General features: G+C 43.0%; 1 protein-coding gene across 1 annotated transcript in view; it reads left to right on the top strand.

Annotated features, from left to right (window-relative positions):
* The first annotated feature begins 274 nt into the window (after positions 1-274).
* Positions 275-20,806, top strand: part of LOC124615417 (cartilage oligomeric matrix protein) — a 394,327-nt gene continuing 373,795 nt past the window's right edge. The window contains exon 1 of the mRNA XM_047143289.1: positions 275-354. Coding sequence (XP_046999245.1) covers positions 345-354 — 10 coding nt within the window. The 5' untranslated portion in view covers positions 275-344. The remainder of the gene's footprint in view (positions 355-20,806) is intronic.

Here is a 20,806-nt window from a genome sequence, read left to right on the forward strand (position 1 = left end):
CGAAGATGGCGGAGACAGGCATCGGAGCTCGAGGGGCTGCTTAAAAATTATGTTCACGACCGATATAGAGGAATGCCATTGGCGCACACACTGCAAGAGTGCAGCGATGATTGGGCCGGCCTTGATTCGATCGGCGCCCTCAATAAATCGCGGGCCGTGCCCGTCGCATTGGGCGCCCTCCCGTGTCGCGCCGCGGCCGCAGCCTCCGGGAGGAGAGGCGAGGCTATAAGAAGGCGCAGCGGCGGCGGGCCGGCAGTGCCTGCAGGATGGTCGCGCCGCCAGCTTCCCCGCTGCTGCCGCTGGTGCTGCTGCTCGCGGCCGCCGGCGCCGCCGCCGCCATCTCCATGGACCCAGGCGAGTACCCCACACCAGTGTACCAGTCGCTCCGCCGCCTTCTCTTACCCATCTCGCTCACTGTGCCCGATGTTGCAGTGCGGGCTACTGGAACATTATGCTCAGTTGCGCCATTACACGGAGAAATTGCGTCGGCTTTTTCGCAGAGTTACTTCCATTTACGAATTAATCACTCACTAACATAACGAATTATTTTCCTGTACACAGATTCAGTGTATCACAAGACGATCGTACAACATATGAACCAAACTTTGTGACTGGATTAGGAATTTCTTGGTAGGTAACACACAGTGGCTGGAACGTTATCTACAGAAGTAGTGCCCCAAGTTGCTTGCTGTTCGTGTTATAAACTGAGGTGACATAAGTCATGGGATACCTCCTAACATAGTATTGGACTGCCTTTTGCCTGACGAAGGATCCAATATTGTATGATTATATGATAACGGAACAAACACTGGGTGCGCAGCTCGTGGTCGTGCGGTAGCGTTCTCGCTTCCCGCGCCCGGGTTCCCGGGTTCGATTCCCGACGGGGTCAGGGATTTTCTCTGCCTCGTGATGACTGGGCATTGTGTGATGTCCTTAGGTTAGTTAGGTTTAAGTAGTTCTAAGTTCTAGGGGACTGATGACCATAGCTGTTAAGTCCCATAGTGCTCAGAGCCAACAAACACTGGTAGCAGTTACTTCTGTAAAATATCTGGGAGTATGCGTTCGGAACGATTTGAAGTGGAATGATCATATAAAATTGATTGTTGGTAAGGCGGGTGCCGGGTTGAGATTCATTGGGAGAGTCCTCAGAAATTGTAGTCCATCAACAAAGGAGGTGGCTTACAAAACACTCGTTCGACCTATACTTGAGTATTGCTCATCAGTGTGGGATCCGTACCAGGTCGGTTTGACGGAGGAGATAGAGAAGATCCAAAGAAGAGCGGCGCGTTTCGTCACAGGGTTATTTGGTAAGCGTGATAGCGTTACGGAGATGTTTAGCAAACTCAAGTGGTAGACTCTGCAAGAGAGGCGCTCTGCATTGCGGTGTAGCTTGCTGTCCAGGTTTCGAGAGGGTGCGTTTCTGGATGAGGTATCGAACATATTGCTTCCCCCTACTTATACCTCCCGAGGAGATCACGAATGTAAAATTAGAGAGATTCGAGCGCGCATGGAGGCTTTCCGGCAGTCGTTCTTCCCGCGAACCATACGCGACTGGAACAGGAAAGGGAGGTAATGACAGTGGCACGTAAAGTGCCTTCCGCCACACACGTTGGGTGGCTTGCGGAGTATAAATGTAGATGTAGATGTAATGCAGCAATGGACTGAACAAGTCTTTGGAAGTCCCCTGCAGGAACGTTGAGCCACGCTGCCTCAACATCCGTCCATAATTGCGAAAGTGGGACCGGTGTAGGATATTCTGCACGAACTGACCTCTCGATTACGTCCCATAAATGTTCAATGGGATTCATGACGGGCAATCTGGGTGACCAAATAATTCTCTCGAACTGACCACAATGCTCTTCAAACCAATCGCAAACAGTTGTGGGCCGGTGATATGGCGTATTGTCATTCATAAAAATTCCAACGTTGTTTGGAAACATTAAGTTCAAATGTTCAAATGCGTATGAATTCCTAAGTGACCAAACTGCTTAGGTTATCGGTCCCTAGACTTACACACTACTTAAATTAACTTAAACTAACTTATGGTAAGACGAACACACACACCGTTGCCCGACGGAGGCCTCGAACCTCCGGCGGGAGGGGCCGCGCAGTGCGTGACAGAAACATTAAGTCCATGAATGGCTACAAATGGTCTCCACGTAGCCGATGGACCAGTGGGCTCAGTTCATTCTATGTAAACACAGCCCACACCAATATGGAGCCACCACCAACTTGCACAATGCCTTGTCGACAGCCGGCCGGGGTGGCCGAGCGGTTCTAGGCGCTTCAGTTTGGAACCGCGCGACCGCTACGGTCGCAGTTTCGAATCCTGCCTCGGGCATGGATGTGTGTGATGACCTTAGGTTAGTTAGGTTTAAGTAGTTCTACGATCTAGGGGACTGATGACCTAAGAAGTTAAGTCCCACAGTGCTAAGAGCCATTTGAACCATTTTTGAACCTTGTTGACAACTTGGGTCCATGCCTTCGTGGGGTCTGCGCCACACTCGAACCCTGCCATCAACTGGTACCAACTGAAATCAGCACTCATCTTGGCAGGCTACGGTTTTCCAGTGTCTATGGTCCAACCGATGTGGTCGCGAGCGCAGGAGAGGCGCTGCAGGTGATGTCGTGCAGTTAGCAAAGGCACTCGCGTCGGTCGTCTGCAGCTGTAGCCCATTAACGCAAAATTTCGCCACACTGTCCTAACGGGTACCGTATGCCGTACGTCCGACGTCGATTTCTGCGGTTATTTCAGGCAGCGTTGCTTGTTTGTTACCATTGACAAATCTACGCAAATGCCGCTGCTCTCGGTCGTTACGTGAAGGCCGTCGACCACTGCGTTGTCCATGGTGAGACGTAATGCCTGACATTTGGTATTCTCGGCACACTATCGTCACCGTGGATCTCAGAATAATGAATTCCGTAACTATTTCCGAAATGGAATGTCCCAAGCGTCTAGCTCCAAGTACCACGCCGCATTCAAAGTTTGTTTAATTCCCGTCGTGCGACCGTAATCAAGTCGGAAACCTTTTCCGATGAATCACCTTCCCTTCCCTTTTTGTACCTCGCGTGCGAGATAATACCACGATCTGTACATGTGCATATCACTATCCCACGACTTTCGTCACCTCAGTGCGTATTAATGACCTGGCAGACAGTGACTTATTAATAGTAACCTCGTAAAATTTGCAGATCATGCAGTTACCTATAATGAAGTACTGCATGAATGAAGCCGTACAAAGATTCAGTCAGATCTTGATAAGTTGTGGAAACTGGTAACTTACTTTAAATTTTCAGAATTGTAAAATTGTGCACTTCGCAAATTTAAATGTAGTGTGTTATGACTACAGTATCAACGATTCACAATTAGAATCAGTCAACTCATACAAATACCTCGCCGTAACATTTTGTCGAAATATGAAACGGAGTGATGAAATAGCATCAGTTGTAGATAAATCAGGTGGTAGACTTCAGTTCATTGCCAGGATACAGGGAAAATGCATCGATGTACGAAGGAGGCAGCTTACAAGGCATTTGTTCGACCCTCCTTAGAATATTTCTCAGGTGTGTGGGACTTGTACTAAATACCTTTAGCAGGGGACATTGAGCTTACTAAGAAGGGCTGCACGAATAGTTACAGATATCTGTTAAAAAGTGTCACGGACAGGCTGAAAAACCTGATCTTCCATCCGCGTTCGATAGATGCCAAATGTCACGCGAAAGCCGACTTACAAAGCTTCAAAAAGCACTGTTATGTGAGTAATTTAGGAATATTCTGCGATTTCCTACATACACCACGCGAGCGGACTCCGAAGACAAAATTAAACCAGTTACAGCACGTGTACTGGCGTTTAAGCAATCGTTCTCGCGCTCCATACGCGAATAGAACGGGATCCAACCGTGATACATGGTACACTGGCTTGCACATTCCGCCGTTTCGAAGATCTTCGCTGAGAACAGACGTGGGTGTAGAAAGTTGTTTCCATACAAATATCATATGTTTTATAGGTGAGTGGAAGCTGGCTCTTGACCAGGACTACTAGTCTGGAAATAAATATTCATCACAACAACTTTTCGTAGTTACTCAGTTGATACTGAAATATATCACTGCTAAAGCTACAAGCTTAAGCTACTTTTCAGGGTAACATGAGGTGTTTCGTTTCTTCGTGGACAATCTACTGTACACCCTCGACTCTAACCTCTGCTGCAAGTGCCTTCAAGCACGTTCAATGGCTACATTTAGTTTGCGAAAGCCTGTGGCGGTAGTTATTCTTTTCCTGTTCGGGATGAGGTGGTAATCACTGGCGAACATATCAGAGCGTTACGTAAGATGGTGAAATAGCTGATATTTCAGACTTGTCAAACTCTCAAATTATCGTGGAGATGTGCACAGCAGTGTCGTTTGTTTTTAATTGCTCTTTAGTTCTTCAGTATTTTTCTGCACGTTGCCAAAATATTTATTGTGCTTGATTCCAGAAGCCGAACCACAAGTAAGCCTTTCCTGCACCAAAATAAACATCCGCGGTGAGCCGATGTGAGCCCACTCGCTAGACTGCAATTTTGTCTCGACGTTCACACACGAAATCCATGTTCAAACAATTGTCGTTATGTAAGCAAGAATACCATCTCCGTCGGTGTACCTTAGCGGGAAACTGAAAGCCGAACCCACTCTATCAGTCTTGTGTTCGTTAGAAAGAAATTTTCGCACGCAACCTTCGTTCATTCTTTCGCCTGACGTTGCAAATGCAAAATTCTTTGTTTCAATCGCGAGAAGTGTCATAATTCCCTGCGTATTTTAAGTTCTCTGTCTCGCTGACAGTCCAGTATTGAAAATTGCATTCTACATCGCATGCAACGTAAAACCACGTAGTGCTGCACGGGCTATTGAAAAAGATGGGCTCACAGTGACGAAGACATTTTTGATTCAACCACTGTATGAAAACATTGAAAATCGTATGGTTCTCCAGACCTACGCCAAATGAAAACTTGGCCCGCACCAGCGAATGGACTTTAATCCCACTCAGGAAGATTCGGGCCCTTACATCCAGTGTCACAGATGGACTTCCTTTCATCGCAGGTGCAATACAGTGGTGTCTACTATGAGAAGAGAGATTTCTACCGCTTCACATGTAGGGATATCCCAGTTCTGAATCAATGCCAAATACTACTATTGCTGAACCGATACTTTTGTCAACAGATATGCCACTCCATGCTAGCCTTCTCCCAACAAATCGCAGGCGACTTAGTTCCTATTTTGCAGTTACAAGCTTGTTCTTGTGCAGCAAAGCAAGTAGTAAAGCAACAACAACATCGTTAAGTTTGTTTGTGCATCAGGCTTGTTTACCAGGCAAGGACCTAATGCATGCGATATGATGGATGACTAACGTTAGAAGTGTGTCCTGAAACAATGTGAGCTAATCTTGTGCTAATAGATCCCCAGCCATAATTCAGTTGGTTCTTTTAATCAGTGAACGTCATCGTGAGCTGCAGTTAAACGTGTCTTGCGTTTAACGGCCACGTTCAGCAGCGTCATATTCCTCCCGGTTTGGGGGTTAGTTGCCAAATGATAAACTCTCCAGGAACGGAATCTTAGAAAAGACGATCTACGTTACTCACATTTATATAACGTGCACGAAGACGCCTGCACCAGTACACGCGATTCTTTTCATGAAACGTCTCTTGGTCCGTGTAACCATAAGATGAAAACCAAGCAGTTACATGCAGACGGTTTCTGCTACCCCATGATGCAGTTGAATACGTCAGAAAATAGGTGCTGCAGTGTGACTCATACAGTTTGGTAAAGACTGTTTCTGAAGTTTATCTGTGCCCCCTGCAGGCAGATGGTTAGTTGGAGATTAAGTTTACTAGCACGTCATCCCCCCCCCCCCTCCCCATGAACCATGGACCTTGCCGTTGGTGGGGAGGCTTGCGTGCCTCAGCGATACAGATAGCCGTACCGTAGGTGCAACCACAACGGAGGGGTATCTGTTGAGAGGCCAGACAAACGTGTGGTTCCTGAAGAGGGGCAGCAGCCTTTTCAGTAGTTGCAAGGGCAACAGTCTGGATGATTGACTGATCTGGCCTTGTAACAATAACCAAAACGGCCTTGCTGTGCTGGTACTGCGAACGGTTGAAAGCAAGGGGAAACTACAGCCGTAATTTTTCCCGAGGGCATGCAGCTTTACTGTATGATTACATGATGATGGCGTCCTCTTGGGTAAAATATTCCGGAGGTAAAATAGTCCCCCATTCGGATCTCCGGGCGGGGACTACTCAAGAGGATGTCGTTATCAGGAGAAAGAAAACTGGCGTTCTACGGATCGGAGCGTGGAATGTCAGATCCCTTAATCGGGCAGGTAGGTTAGAAAATTTAAAAAGGGAAATGGATAGGTTGAAGTTAGATATAGTGGGAATTAGTGAAGTTCGGTGGCAGGAGGAACAAGACTTCTGGTCAGGTGACTACAGGGTTATAAACACAAAATCAAATAGGGGTAATGCAGGAGTAGGTTTATTAATGAATAGGAAAATAGGAATGCGGGTAAGCTACTACAAACAGCATAGTGAACGCATTATTGTGGCCAAGATAGATACGAAGCCCACACCTACTACAGTAGTACAAGTTTATATGCCAACTAGCTCTGCAGATGACGAAGAAATTGAAGAAATGTATGATGAAATAAAAGAAATTATTCAGATTGTGAAGGGAGACGAAAATTTAATAGTCATGGGTGACTGGAATTCGAGTGTAGGAAAAGGGAGAGAAGGAAACATAGTAGGTGAATATGGATTGGGGGACAGAAATGAAAGAGGAAGCCGCCTGGTAGAATTTTGCACAGAGCACAACATAATCATAGCTAACACTTGGTTTAAGAATCATGAAAGAAGGTTGTATACATGGAAGAAGCCTGGAGATACTAAAAGGTATCAGATAGATTATATAATGGTAAAACAGAGATTTAGGAACCAGGTTTTAAATTGTAAGACATTTCCAGGGGCAGATGTGGACTCTGACCACAATCTATTGGTTATGACCTGTAGATTAAAACTGAAGAAACTGCAAAAAGGTGGGAATTTAAGGAGATGGGACCTGGATAAACTAAAAGAACCAGAGGTTGTACAGAGATTCAGGGAGAGCATAAGGGAGCAATTGACAGGAATGGGGGAAATAAATACAGTAGAAGAAGAATGGGTAGCTTTGAGGTATGTAGTAGTGAAGGCAGCAGAGGATCAAGTAGGTAAAAAGACGAGGGCTAGTAGAAATCCTTGGGTAACAGAAGAAATATTGAATTTAATTGATGAAAGGAGAAAATATAAAAATGCAGTAAGTGAAACAGGCAAAAAGGAATACAAACGTCTCAAAAATGAGATCGACAGGAAGTGCAAAATGGCTAAGCAGGGATGGCTAGAGGACAAATGTAAGGATGTAGAGGCCTATCTCACTAGGGGTAAGACAGATACCGCCCACAGGAAAATTAAAGAGACCTTTGGAGATAAGAGAACGACTTGTATGAATATCAAGAGCTCAGATGGAAACCCAGTTCTAAGCAAAGAAGGGAAAGCAGAAAGGTGGAAGGAGTATATAGAGGGTCTATACAAGGGCGATGTACTTGAGGACAATATTATGGAAATGGAAGAGGATGTAGATGAAGATGAAATGGGAGATATGATACTGCGTGAAGAGTTTGACAGAGCACTGAAAGACCTGAGTCGAAACAAGGCCCCCGGAGTAGACAATATTCCATTGGAACTACTGACGGCCGTGGGAGAGCCAGTCCTGACAAAACTCTACCATCTGGTGAGCAAGATGTATGAAACAGGCGAAATACCCTCAGACTTCAAGAAGAATATAATAATTCCAATCCCAAAGAAAGCAAGTGTTGACAGATGTGAAAATTACCGAACTATCAGCTTAATAAGTCACAGTTGCAAAATACTAACACGAACTCTTTACAGACGAATGGAAAAACTAGTAGAAGCCAACCTCGGGGAAGATCAGTTTGGATTCCGTAGAAACACTGGAACACGTGAGGCAATACTGACCTTACGACTTATCTTAGAAGAAAGATTAAGGAAAGGCAAACCTACGTTTCTAGCATTTGTAGACTTAGAGAAAGCTTTTGACAATGTTGACTGGAATACTCTCTTTCAAATTCTAAAGGTGGCAGGGGTAAAATACAGGGAGCGAAAGGCTATTTACAGTTTGTACAGAAACCAGATGGCAGTTATAAGAGTCGAGGGGCATGAAAGGGAAGCAGTGTTTGGGAAGGGAGTAAGACAGGGTTGTAGCCTCTCCCCGATGTTGTTCAATCTGTATATTGAGCAAGCAGTAAAGGAAACAAAAGAAAAATTCGGAGTAGGTATTAAAATTCATGGAGAAGAAATAAAAACTTTGAGGTTCGCTGATGACATTGTAATTCTGTCAGAGACAGCAAAGGACTTGGAAGAGCAGTTGAATGGAATGGACAGTGTCTTGAAAGGAGGATATAAGATGAACATCAACAAAAGCAAAACAAGGATAATGGAATGTAGTCTAATTAAGTCGGGTGATGCTGAGGGAATTAGATTAGGAAATGAGGCACTTAAAGTAGTAAAGGAGTTTTGCTATTTGGGGAGCAAAATAACTGATGATGGTCGAAGTAGAGAGGATATAAAATGTAGGCTGGCAATGGCAAGGAAAGCGTTTCTGAAGAAGAGAAATTTGTTAACATCCAGTATTGATTTAAGTGTCAGAAGTCATTTCTGAAAGTATTCGTATGGAGTGTAGCCATGTATGGAAGTGAAACATGGACGATAAATAGTTTGGACAAGAAGAGAATAGAAGCTTTCGAAATGTGGTGCTACAGAAGAATGCTGAAGATTAGATGGGTAGATCACATAACTAATGAGGATGTATTGAATAGGATTGGGGAGAAGAGAAGTTTGTGGCACAACTTGACCAGAAGAAGGGATCGGTTGGTAGGACATGTTCTGAGGCATCAAGGGATCACCAATTTAGTATTGGAGGGCAGCGTGGAGGGTAAAAATCGTAGAGGGAGACCAAGAGATGAATACACTAAGCAGATTCAGAATGATGTAGGTTTCAGTAGGTACTGGGAGATGAAAAAGCTTGCACAGGATAGAGTAGCAAGGATAGCTGCATCAAACCAGTCTCAGGACTGAAGACCACAACAACAACAACAGCACGTCATCAAATAATTACGATAATTTCAGTAGCAAAAAATGTATAACTTTTTGTGGCGCCACGCAATTTCGAAACTGATTGTTCATTTTGAAAAGGTCACTTTACTGATGGTGTGTGTGTGTATTGTCGCTTAGCGTGTTTAGCATGCGAGTCAGATAAAATAAAATACACACGTTACTTTCACCTCGCAGTCAGTGTGACAGTTTTCGATAAGTAATTAGGAACTATTCACTTATTAGATTCCTTCTATAATGACCTGATTTCTATAAGACTGTAATCTCACTTTAATCTGTACCAAACCACCGTTCGTCAGTTTTCTGTGTATATACTCAGGATGCTAACAGATTTTTTAAAATTATTTTTCTAGATTGTGACAAAGCTCCACGTATATCCTTCATCACAGAATTATAAATGTACCTAATATCTCACAACGCATTTTAATAAGAAAAATGGTTAAATAATTTAGTACTTCTGTTTTGCTCCACTGTTCCATGGAATGCCACTGAGAGAGGATATACGTTTGGGTTTCTTTGAGCGGTTTCTTCTAAAGTCCGCAAGAGTGTTCCTCCTGAATGAGACACACTTTACATCATATGGCGTGCATCATCCACTCCCCTGGAAGGTGTTCAGGTAACTGAACTAAATATTTATGTAGATATCACGGAGTCCCGAATTAACTGCAGTATAAGAAAGCAAATATTTGAACAAACCTATGTTGAGAAGCCTTGTTTGCGCGTGCCGCCCACACATGAGAGGAAAAAAGGATTCCAAAAGTAGAGAGGTACTTGCCGAGATAAGGCGAATTGCTCTCTGGATGTTTTCTTGCTTTGCTTGTTGAAGGGATGATCAAATACGCTAAAACGATGATTATTCCAGTTTTTTCGAGCCATGCTCTGCAATAAAAGAATTTTCAAACAGAAATTATAGAAACAGTGATTCGGCGATGTCAGCATATACTTGTCATCCGTCGATGACAAACGTTAGCGTGCTTCAGTAGTCTGATTTCAAGCGGATTATCGTGTTACAACTAGAAGGTAAAGTGTGCGTGGGAGGAAACATTAGCCGAAAGAGATACAGCGAATGCTGACTTCAGAACTACGCTGAGCAGGTCGATTTTACGCAGTGTCGCTTTCTACTCTCAGTGGCGGAAACACAACACTCCCGTTGTTTTCATTGCCAACTCATGTGCAAGCACACGAATTCGTGCCTGACCATGTCGAAATAGTTTCCAGTACTGTCACATACTTGTTGCTAGTCCGCTGATTTCTCAGAAAAAAAAGCACTGTTCACACAGCCCCATTATCCAATGGTATCTCCCATTTTGGTTTCAGGTAAATTACTGTGTAGCCTATTGCAACTAGTGTTTCACACAACCGCAATAGCACTACTACACTACTATGATCAACTGACAATGGTGAATTACAAGTATGGAAACGTAAATAATCCTACCCTACTATAGCGTGCATGATCACTATGCGTACAAACGTGAGGATAAACCTTGCGAGTACCTACCCAAGTCATGATTCAGTTGGTTTGTCTGTGAAGTACGGATGATAGTGGAGGACCTGCTACAGAATACTTGGTGACAGCTGAGAGTGGTAAAGAATGCTGTCGGCCGAAGCTTGAGTGAGAGGGAACTGGAACACCGCGGAGAGCGCAGAGACAGTTGGTCAGATGACAGTTCAGACTGCGGTTGTCCCGATTACGAATACAGCGTTTAGCGGTTGCGCTGACGCTCTTTTATTGCAACGCTCACTCAATGCAACACGAGCACGGCTGTAGCTTAAGCAATTCTACAGAACAGTTACTGCAAGACGTGCATTTGCGTGCTACGTGTACGTGTGCTTGCGTGTTTGTGAGACAAAGAGAGTGAGAGAGAGGGAGGGAGGCGGGCGGGGGGGGGGGGGGGGGAGGGGCGGGGGTAGAGAGACAATCTGCAAAGGTGTGTGGACACGCTTGATATGTCACGTCTGTTTCCTTTATAAATATGAAAGGATTCAGCATTTTGAGGAGAATCTCTATAAATCAGGACGTGATGGAGGCTTCAAATAACATGAAGTATCTTCCATGAAATTTCGTGCTTGCAGCCGGATGACGCCGACATTGTGCCACGGTATTTCGGCTCTCTCTCTCTCTCTCTCTCTCTCTCTCTCTCTCTCTCTCCCTCTCCTTCTCTCCTTCTCTCCCTCTCTCTCACGCACACACACACAAATGGCTGAATGATCGTAAGCTGAAATATCATGGCAAAAGTTGACGTCTTCCGGCTCCAACCCCGAAACCTCATGAAATATTTATTTTACTGCGAAAATTTCAAAAACCACGTTAAGTATCTTGCGAGTTATGAGTGCCCTAACGTAATAGTAGGCGCTACATGTTATTGCCGTGATGTACCCTGTTCCTGAACGCTGCAGACAAAGTTTGTTGGAGATGTTATAAGGCACTTTTGGGATGCAATCTGGGGTAGAGAAGCTGGACCTGATGCTTTTTTCCATTCTCTGGCCATGACAGAAAGTCCTGTAAGCACTAATATGTATATCCCCGTTGTCATCCAACGGAATATTTGTGGGAAGACGTAAAGTAGCTCCTGTCGCATTTGGAAATTCCTGGTCTCGTTCTGACAGTAATCTACTGGCTATTGTTGTACATTTCTGTGATACTTTCAAGCTGTTCAAACAAACCTTTGACTAATTGCTCGGTTCTTGTTTTAATTTTCTGTCTCTCTTTATCGAATTAGTTATGTAACCCGCACACTAAGAATCAGTACTCAAGAAACTATTGGACGAGGATTTTGCTAGCGACTTCTTCATGAATGAAACGCAGTTCTTCAATATTCTTCCAACGAATACGTGTCCCTTCTTCGTAACCCTCTACGGAATTGATGCGACCGTTCCACATGCATGTACGACGGTTGCGAAAGTTCGGCGATAGCGGAGTGCAGCCTCCTTCCTTTTGGTATGCTCTATCTTACATTCCGTTATTTTGTTGGTTAGTTATCAGCCTTCCTATCAACCACGGTCTCCTATAATTGATCCTGTGCTCCGAAATAAATTTGTGACAATTATCGTCACCCACGACTGCCACAGGGCATTATTGACGATATGCTCATCGTTACAATGTATATCGTGTATCATAATGGCCTTATCAAACTTCCCTTAGGCCCGTGGTATGCTGCATTCACATTTGACCATAATTCTTATTTCTGAGGCATGCATTGGTGTGTGTTTGCTAAGAACTCTAAAATATAGTTACACACCTTACCTGACATTTTCGTATTACGTGATTTGTTTATTGATGGTAGCGAAAATTGTATCTAACGTACTTGACAAATGGCTAACCCGACGTAAACAACAGGCGCCAAATTGAAAAAAAAATTTAGTCTGCATTTGTACTAGTGGTGGTGCTACCTATTAACTCTTCCATTGCCGGCCGCGGTGGCCGATCAGTTCTTGGCGCTTCAGCCCGGAACCTCGCGACTGCTACGGTCGCAGGTTCGAATCCTGCCTCGGACATGGATGTGTGTGATGTCCTTAGGTTAGTTATGTTTAAGTAGTTCTAAGTTCTAGGGGACTGATGACCTCAGATGTTAAGTCCCTTAGTGCTCAGAGCCATTTAAATCATTTGAACTGTTCCATTGATATTTGTGATGTAAGCTTCCCGTAAGTATTGGTTTCTTAACCCTTTTTATTAGTCAGACATGAAGTATTGTAATTTTAGACATAATTTCAGATCTTTGTATTTAAAAATCATTTGAGCCACACAAGACTAATGAAAAGTCTACATACTGGAGGGTTTTTAGGCGGCTATTGTTATTCAAATGACTCTATGTTGATCAATTGTGAACCAGTACTCTTCATCTGTGCGAAATATCTGGTCCGCACTATTGTAACTATGATACTGAAGATGGCTACCATAACACCGCTTGCTACCCATTTCCATACAAGTCATTGTATTGTCATTTTACTAAATTTGGACCATGAGCATGTTGTTAATGGTTCATTTAGACGATAGAATTCAGAGTTAATTCTTCGTATCCAAAAAATACGATGATCAGCGTGAAAAACAATGCAGATTGCAAATGGTTTCTTTTAGGATACACAAAACACAGTTAAGAATTGTAGCAAGGTAGTAATAGGGTGACCAGTCCTAATTGGACCTACATTTTAATGGACAAGAAGTTTGTAATATGTAAACCTAAAATTTGAAAGAGCAGTAAGTCTCTTCATTAACTATTCCATTACGCACCTTACTGTGACACATCCTTGCCACCTTCACATTAACAGTACGAAATTAATCTGGCTAGTTCTGAATGAAATAATACCCAAAGTAGATTTTAGCCTCGTATCCATGCAAGGATGAGCTCACAATGATGACTGACTACTGACTGGATTTGTTCCCGGTTGGCGCCCTGTTATCGTGCTCTCCACTTTTTCCATCGGCGTGCTTTGGTCTCATTAACACAGAGGGATTTCCCTCCACCTTTTCCTACCCTATGGATCCTATACGTCGACCAATAAATCATATAATAATTTCGCAGATCATATTCGGTACAAAATCATAAATAAATGTAAATATTGACAAAATTTACACAAAATAAGGGCAAAACATTATTCATTGGAAACTGAAAATAATAAATTTCAGGGTATTGGTGTTACAATACAAAGAACTAAAAAGAGTTGCAGTTTGTTTCTAACTTTTTTGTTTTACTGACGATTCTGCGCTAACAGAAGGACTGACATGAAAGTTTTCAGCATTTCGAAATTCCCCCATCTCCACCATACACCCCCGGATATCCTGTAAATGTTGACAAAGTAGAAAACTTTCTAATGAAAATGTGAAAAATATGCTAAGGAAATAACTAGTTAGTTACTTACGTGTTCCATAGATCATTTGAACGGGTCTTTTGTCGAAAGGATGTAAAGCGAGTCAGTTTACCGGATATGTATACTTGATTAATGTTAACATCAAATAACATGTTTTTGAGCCCGATTGATACAACTACTCATAACAGCATGTCTCTTTTTTCTTTTTTTAATATCGGATATCAGTTTTTAAATAAAAATTCGTCCATTGAACAGAGGGAGTTGTCCAGCAGAAATGATTTTAGGTTACATTTATAACTTGCTTTGCTACCTTTCAGACATTTTATGTTATCGGATAAAAAATGAAAAATTTTGTTGCTGCGTATTGGATTCCTTCTGACCCACTGCTAGCTTTAATAATGATAATAAAGGTCTTTTTTCCTCTAGTGTTGTATATATGGACATCAGCATTCTTCTTCTCAGTTGTTATGCCTTATTTACGACAATTTTACTAGCGAATATGTGTATTGTTATGCTTCCGTTAAAATGCCTAACTCCTTGAGGCTATCCTGCTTAGCTACATCACGAGTCGTGATTCATCAGGAATCATGCAGTCGTCGTATACTATGATCACAGCGAACATCTGTTCGGAGTTCTGTGTTGATACACGTGCACGTGTTACGTGTACTACCGTAACTGTTTGTGTGTGCTGACTCACGTAATCAGAAAATTCTTCCTGTCACTGTATCGTCGGTTGCTCAAGTCGCAAGCAACATCGGAGACACGGTACCGGGATCTCAGTAGACATCATTTTAATGAAGCTTATAGCTCTTATATATTTATCAGAGTTTGGTTTTCAAAAACAAAATTTAATTCACGAAGTTCTGAAAAACATGAAATACTATTGTTCTTTTTTTAGTCACACTGACGTGCACCATAATTTCTTGGTATCTACAGATCTTTTGTGAAAATGGATAAGTACTACAGTCAGTATGGTCTAAATAGAAAAAATTTAGTATAAATACGGATTTGTGTATATTTGAATACTTACATTGATATATGTAAAAAAAAGAAGGACAAAAATTACAGGTGGCTTTTTAGCCAGCCCGTAATGATTGCTAGTATGTAGTCTAAAAGACACCGATTGTAAAATGTATTATTGGCCAATATGTTGCATTTGTGTTGCTGAATATCGTTTTTCGGAGAGTGGTCATTTTGCATATGTCTTATTGAGTACGTTCCCAGTCTTACTAAAAGGTAGTGTTAGTGTTTCTATAAACCAAATTCAGTCACTTCTTTTTATGGTTAACAATGGTCAAAAAATGCATAAGAATGAACACAAACTGATCTTCAATGTCCTATAAGTACAGACGTGACGTACAGAACCTTTCAAGATTACTAAGGCACGAACATTACACTAGGGGTTCAAAATACGCAGGCCAGTCGGATGCGGCAGAGTGCCATGGCGAATATTGGCGGAATGGTTCCAAGACGCCTGGAGTGATTAAGATACGCAGGGCCACGTTTGTGGAAGACTGGTTGTGCTCGTTCAGTGAAACAGCTGGATGGAGGGAACCCAGACTGTCAGTTGTCCACAGGCGGGATAATCAAGTGCGTTGAAAGTGAGGGCCCAGACGGGATACGCCCCGTCTTATAGCGATCGTGCGATACAAAAATATCTCTCTATATCCATGTCGATGTTTTTGTATCGCACGATCGGCAAAGACAGAGCGGAACAGAAGACTTCGAAGCGTGGCCTGTCTGAGCCCTCACTTTCAATACACTGGACTATCTCGCTCGTGGACAACTGACTGCCTGAGTTCCTTCCATTCTGCTGTTTCAGCATACGAGCAAGACCAGCCTATCACAAAAAGTTGTGCAGAGTCAGCACTTCTCCGTCATCTACCATTTGTGGTCAGGGGCACATATTCATTTTGAATGTTTCGAGCGGATACATGATTAGTTTGATTGTCACGAAGCAGGTGTTGACGAGCATTTTGTAAGTTAGTGTCATCACTGGCGTAGCATTAAATATTTGGCATTTACTATGGAAACTGCGATGGTATAAACCACATGCAGTTTCAAAAGTAATCTCCTTGACACACACGCGTGATGTACCTCCAGTCCTAACTTATCAGACGACGCAGCTGCTAAGGTTCTTGGCTCCTACTTTCTGAGCCTCAGGTCCAATTAAGATCTGCCATTTTCTGTGGTCCCCTTGACCCACTTTAGAGGATGACGTAGCTGATTCCCTCCTCCAGCCGTATTGAAATCGATTTCTGATAGGATATATTCAATGAGAAGCTCCAGGTGAGAGTTCCGTGAACCGAAACACATGCTACGTTGAACTGAATAAATTGTCGTATGTTTCAAATGCGACAAACCCGGATGTGACGAGGTTTTTTGTATGTAATGGAGATTGAAACGTGGGTATTCTACATAGATACTTAGCAAGCTACCGTACGGAGCTACCGTATGGTGCATGGTGGAGGCGACTGTCTTTATGCTTCCGTACGAGCCCTAGTTTCTCTTATCTTCGTAGATCTTACGTGAAATGTACGTTGGCGGCAGTAGAATCGTTCTGCAGTCATCTACAAATGCCGTTTCCTTAAATTTTCTCAATGTTCCGCGAAAAGAACGCCTTCCCTCCAGGGATTCCCATTTGAGTTCGCGAAGCATCTCCGTAATACTTGCCTGTTGATCGAACCAACCGGTAACTAATCTACCAACCCACATCTGAATTGCTTCGATCTCTTCCATTAACCCGACCTGGTTTGGATCACAAACATTCGAGCAGTACTCAAGAATGAGTCACACCAGTGTGCTACGCTCTGTCTCCATTCCGGACGAACCGCACTTCCCTAAAATTCACACTATAAACCGAAGTCGACCATTTGCCTGCCCTTGATAATTTCATATCTCTTTGCAAAGTAAAAAAAAATGGTTCAAATGGCTCTGAGCACTATGGGACTTAACATCTGTGGTCATCAGTCCCCTAGAACTTAGAACTACTTAAACCTAACTAACCTAAGGACATGACACACACATCCATGCCCGAGGCAGGATTCGAACCTGCAACCGTAGCGGTAACGCGGTTCCAGACTAAAGCGCCTAGAAACGCACGGCCACAGCGGCCGGCTTTGCAAAGTCAGGTCTAGATATTTAATCAACTTGACGGTGTCAGACAGGACACTTCTAAAAATGTATTCGAACAGAACGGAATTGTTTTTCTTACTACTCTGCATAAACTTACCTTTTCCTAGATGTAGAGTGATCTGGCATTCATCACACTCAGTAGAATTCTTTTGACTTAGTCATCTTCTATCCTCCTACAGCCACTCAACGATGACATCTTCCTGTACATCACAGCAGCATCGTTAAACAACCACAGATATCTGGAGTCACGATTTGGTACTAACTCGCTTATGCACTCCATCATTCGCGTGTTTCCTTTTCCATTTGCAAATTCGTGTCGGACTCTGGGTGAGTTAGTTTTTTTTTCTATTTCCACCTCGTTACTCTCAGATGCGTCTTGTTACTTCCGTGAATTAGCTCATGCGACGCACGCACCTGGCTACGGAACGTAGAAGGCGTTATATACGTTAATGACAGCATTTGTAGTGGCAAAGAATATTTAGATAGTTGAATATCGTTTCTTACGTGCATACTATAGAAAGGTAGATCAGTCTTAACATAGTTTTATTTTGTCGGCGATCTAAATTTATCTGCCTGTTTGCGTCAATGCTTATAAAAATGAGACATATAAATAGCGGCTTACGTCTTAGATTAAAAAAAAATATTTACAGGTCGTTCGACGAAAGTGTAGCCGTGGAAGCAGTAGGAACTAATCGCAGTAGCTGCCAGGCGGAAAAGATTACTATTTACTGCAAAGTGTAAGGTCATGAGTAATTTCCATTGTTGTTGTTGTTGTGGTCTTCAGTCCTGAGACTTGTTTGATGCAGCTCTCCATGCTACTCCATCCTGTGCAAGCTTCTTCATCTCCCAGTACTTACTGCAACCTACATCCTTCTGAATTTGCATAGTGTATTCATCTCTTGGTCTCCCTCTACGATTTTTACCCTCCACGCTGCCTCCAGTGCTAAATTGGTGATCCCCTGATGCCTCAGAACCTGTCCTACCAACGGATCCCTTCTTCTTGTCAAGTTGTGCCACAAACTCCTCTTCTCCCAATTCTGTCCAATACCTCCTCATTAGTTATGTGATCTACCCATATAATCTTCAGCATTCTTCTGTAGCACCACATTTCGAAAGCTTCTATTCTTTTCTTATCTAAACTATTTATCGTCCATGTTTCAGTTCCATACATGGCTACACTCCATACGAATACTTTCACAAACGACTTCCTGACATTTTAATCTATACTCGATGTTAACAAATTTCTCTTCTTCAGATACGCTTTCCTTGCCATTGCCAGTCTACGTTTTATATCCTCTCTACTTCGACCATCATCAGTTATTTTGCTCCCCAAATAGCAAAACTCCTTTACTACTTTAAGTGTCTCATTTCCTAACCTAATTCCCTCAGCATCACGCGACTTAATTCGACTACATTCCATTATCCTCGTTTTGCTTTTGTTGATATTCATCTTATATCCTCTTTTCAAGAAACTGCCCATTCCGTTCAACTGCTCTTCCAAGTCCTTTGCTGTCTCTGAGAGAATTACAATGTCATCGGCGAACCTCAAAGTTTTTATTTCTTCTCCATGGATTTTAGTACCTACTCCGAATTTTCCTTTTGTTTCCTTTACTGCTTGCTCAATATACAGATTGAATAACATCGGGGATAGCCTACAACCCTGTCTCACTCCCTTCCCCACCACTGCTTCCCTTTCATGCCCCTCGACTCTTATAACTGCCATCTGGTTTCTGTACAAATTGTAAATAGCCTTTCGCTGCCTGTATTTTACCCCTGCCACCTTTAGAATTTGAAAAAGAGTATTCCAGTCAACATTGTAAAAAGCTTTCTCTAAGTCTACAAATGCTAGAAACGTAGGTTTGACTTTCCTTAATCTAGCTTCTAAGATAAGAAATTTCCATTAGTTTATACTATTATTCGTCAGTAATACATAGGTTCCAACAATTTAGGAACATACGAAATGTACGCTAATCATTACTAACAAGGTTTTGAAATGTACATATTACTTGTTGAGCTCTTCAACGTAAATAAACGCCTAGGGCATACCGCCCAGTGATAACGGCGCGGCAGAGGCTTTACACAAAATGACGATCGGCATTGAAAGTAGCGAGCAACGAGTAAGTTTCAGATGGCACGTTAATCTATGGTACAAAATACTAAGTTTTCTAGCTAGCCCAAAATGTTACGTGGTACTATCTTCTATAGTTGTCAGGATAATGGTGAATATAATGTTGGAAATATTCGTGATCAAGGCAGCAGCTGTGAAGAGACCAACGGGCAGCTGTCGCGTTTCCTAGGAAACGACAGCCCCTGTATTCCCATTCTGCGTGCAGGAAAGTAGGCCTCGGTGCGGCTTTGTGACGTGACCGGCGGGAAACTTGTTCTGCCTGCTGTCTCCGAGGCTACAACTTCTCCGTTCAATACTGTCTTGTTGCGAAACATTTTTCATCTGCCCCCTTGCTACCAAACCACTGATTTTTCAACACAGAAGAAACCACAGATGATCTTAACATGATGATGCTCTTGTACGTTGAATAAAATTATATCAATTCGTACTTTGTATCTTATTTCGTTAGCACACCATTCGAGAGGTCGGGAAGAAACTGTGTGAAACTCACGATATTTCCCCCTCTTATATTTCCTATCCCGGACAAATGTGTTTACTGACACACAATCTCCACGAGAGAGATTATAGGCTGAAGGTAACTTATAGAATTCTGCCGTATCAGTTATCCATTGCTGCTGAGATCTTCGTTTCGTTCGTGAGTTTGGGTGTGGAAATGCGAAAAACGAAAGGAGCGGCATTAGGAGCGAGAAAAACTGATTCTACGCCTTCGGAAGGGAGGACGATCTCTCTGGGGTATCGGCAGAGCTGCAGAGAGGCGGAGAGCTACAAGTTAGGCGTGAGATCAGATTCTCTCCTAACTGGACAAAGACTGAGTCAGCGCCGAAAACTCGGTTCCAGATAGCGTAGGTACTTGTTAAACGGTGGTATAACGGCTTGCACTGTGCACGGGGTTGTAATGCACGTAAATACGGAGGTTTAGAGATAGGATGGAGAAGGGAAGGGGATGGAAAGCAACACATTTTGTATTCCGCAGGACATTTACAAAATTTATTCGATCACAAAATAATTTTTTTTCAGTTTTCAAGCCACGTCATGAATAAACTGCTGTGAAATAATCCGAGGACGTACTTAAGAATCATGTCCATCGGTTCTAATGCATGTCTCCTAATGTTTCACCCATTGATGAAACGGTATTTAGGGTCATCCGCAGTTATGCTGCGTATTCCATCCAACGAATTTTGTGTCGCGTTTCATGTGCCCCGAACACGCTTCCTTTTAGGTACACATTTATTGTAGGTCACTAGAAAATCGTGGAGGATGGGAAGGAGGCAGATCTGATCAGTGATGTGAGAATGAAACCGGTGACCGTCTTTGGCCACAAACTACTACCGACAGTCAGTGTTATATGACGAGGGAGGAGTAAATCCTTTGATCATCATACTGCAGACTGTTTTTTTTTTCCCGCTGTACCCCGCACTATCATTTTAGCACTTGGAAGCAGTAAATATTGTTAACTGTGGTACCTGATAGACTATCCAAGTGCCGAAAAAAATGTAACTTGCTTGTCCGTTGGTCCTTACTTACCGTCCATCTTCGGTTAAG

This window comes from Schistocerca americana, chromosome 5 (assembly GCF_021461395.2).
Source record: "Schistocerca americana isolate TAMUIC-IGC-003095 chromosome 5, iqSchAmer2.1, whole genome shotgun sequence".
Classification (NCBI taxonomy): Eukaryota; Metazoa; Arthropoda; class Insecta; order Orthoptera; family Acrididae; genus Schistocerca; species Schistocerca americana.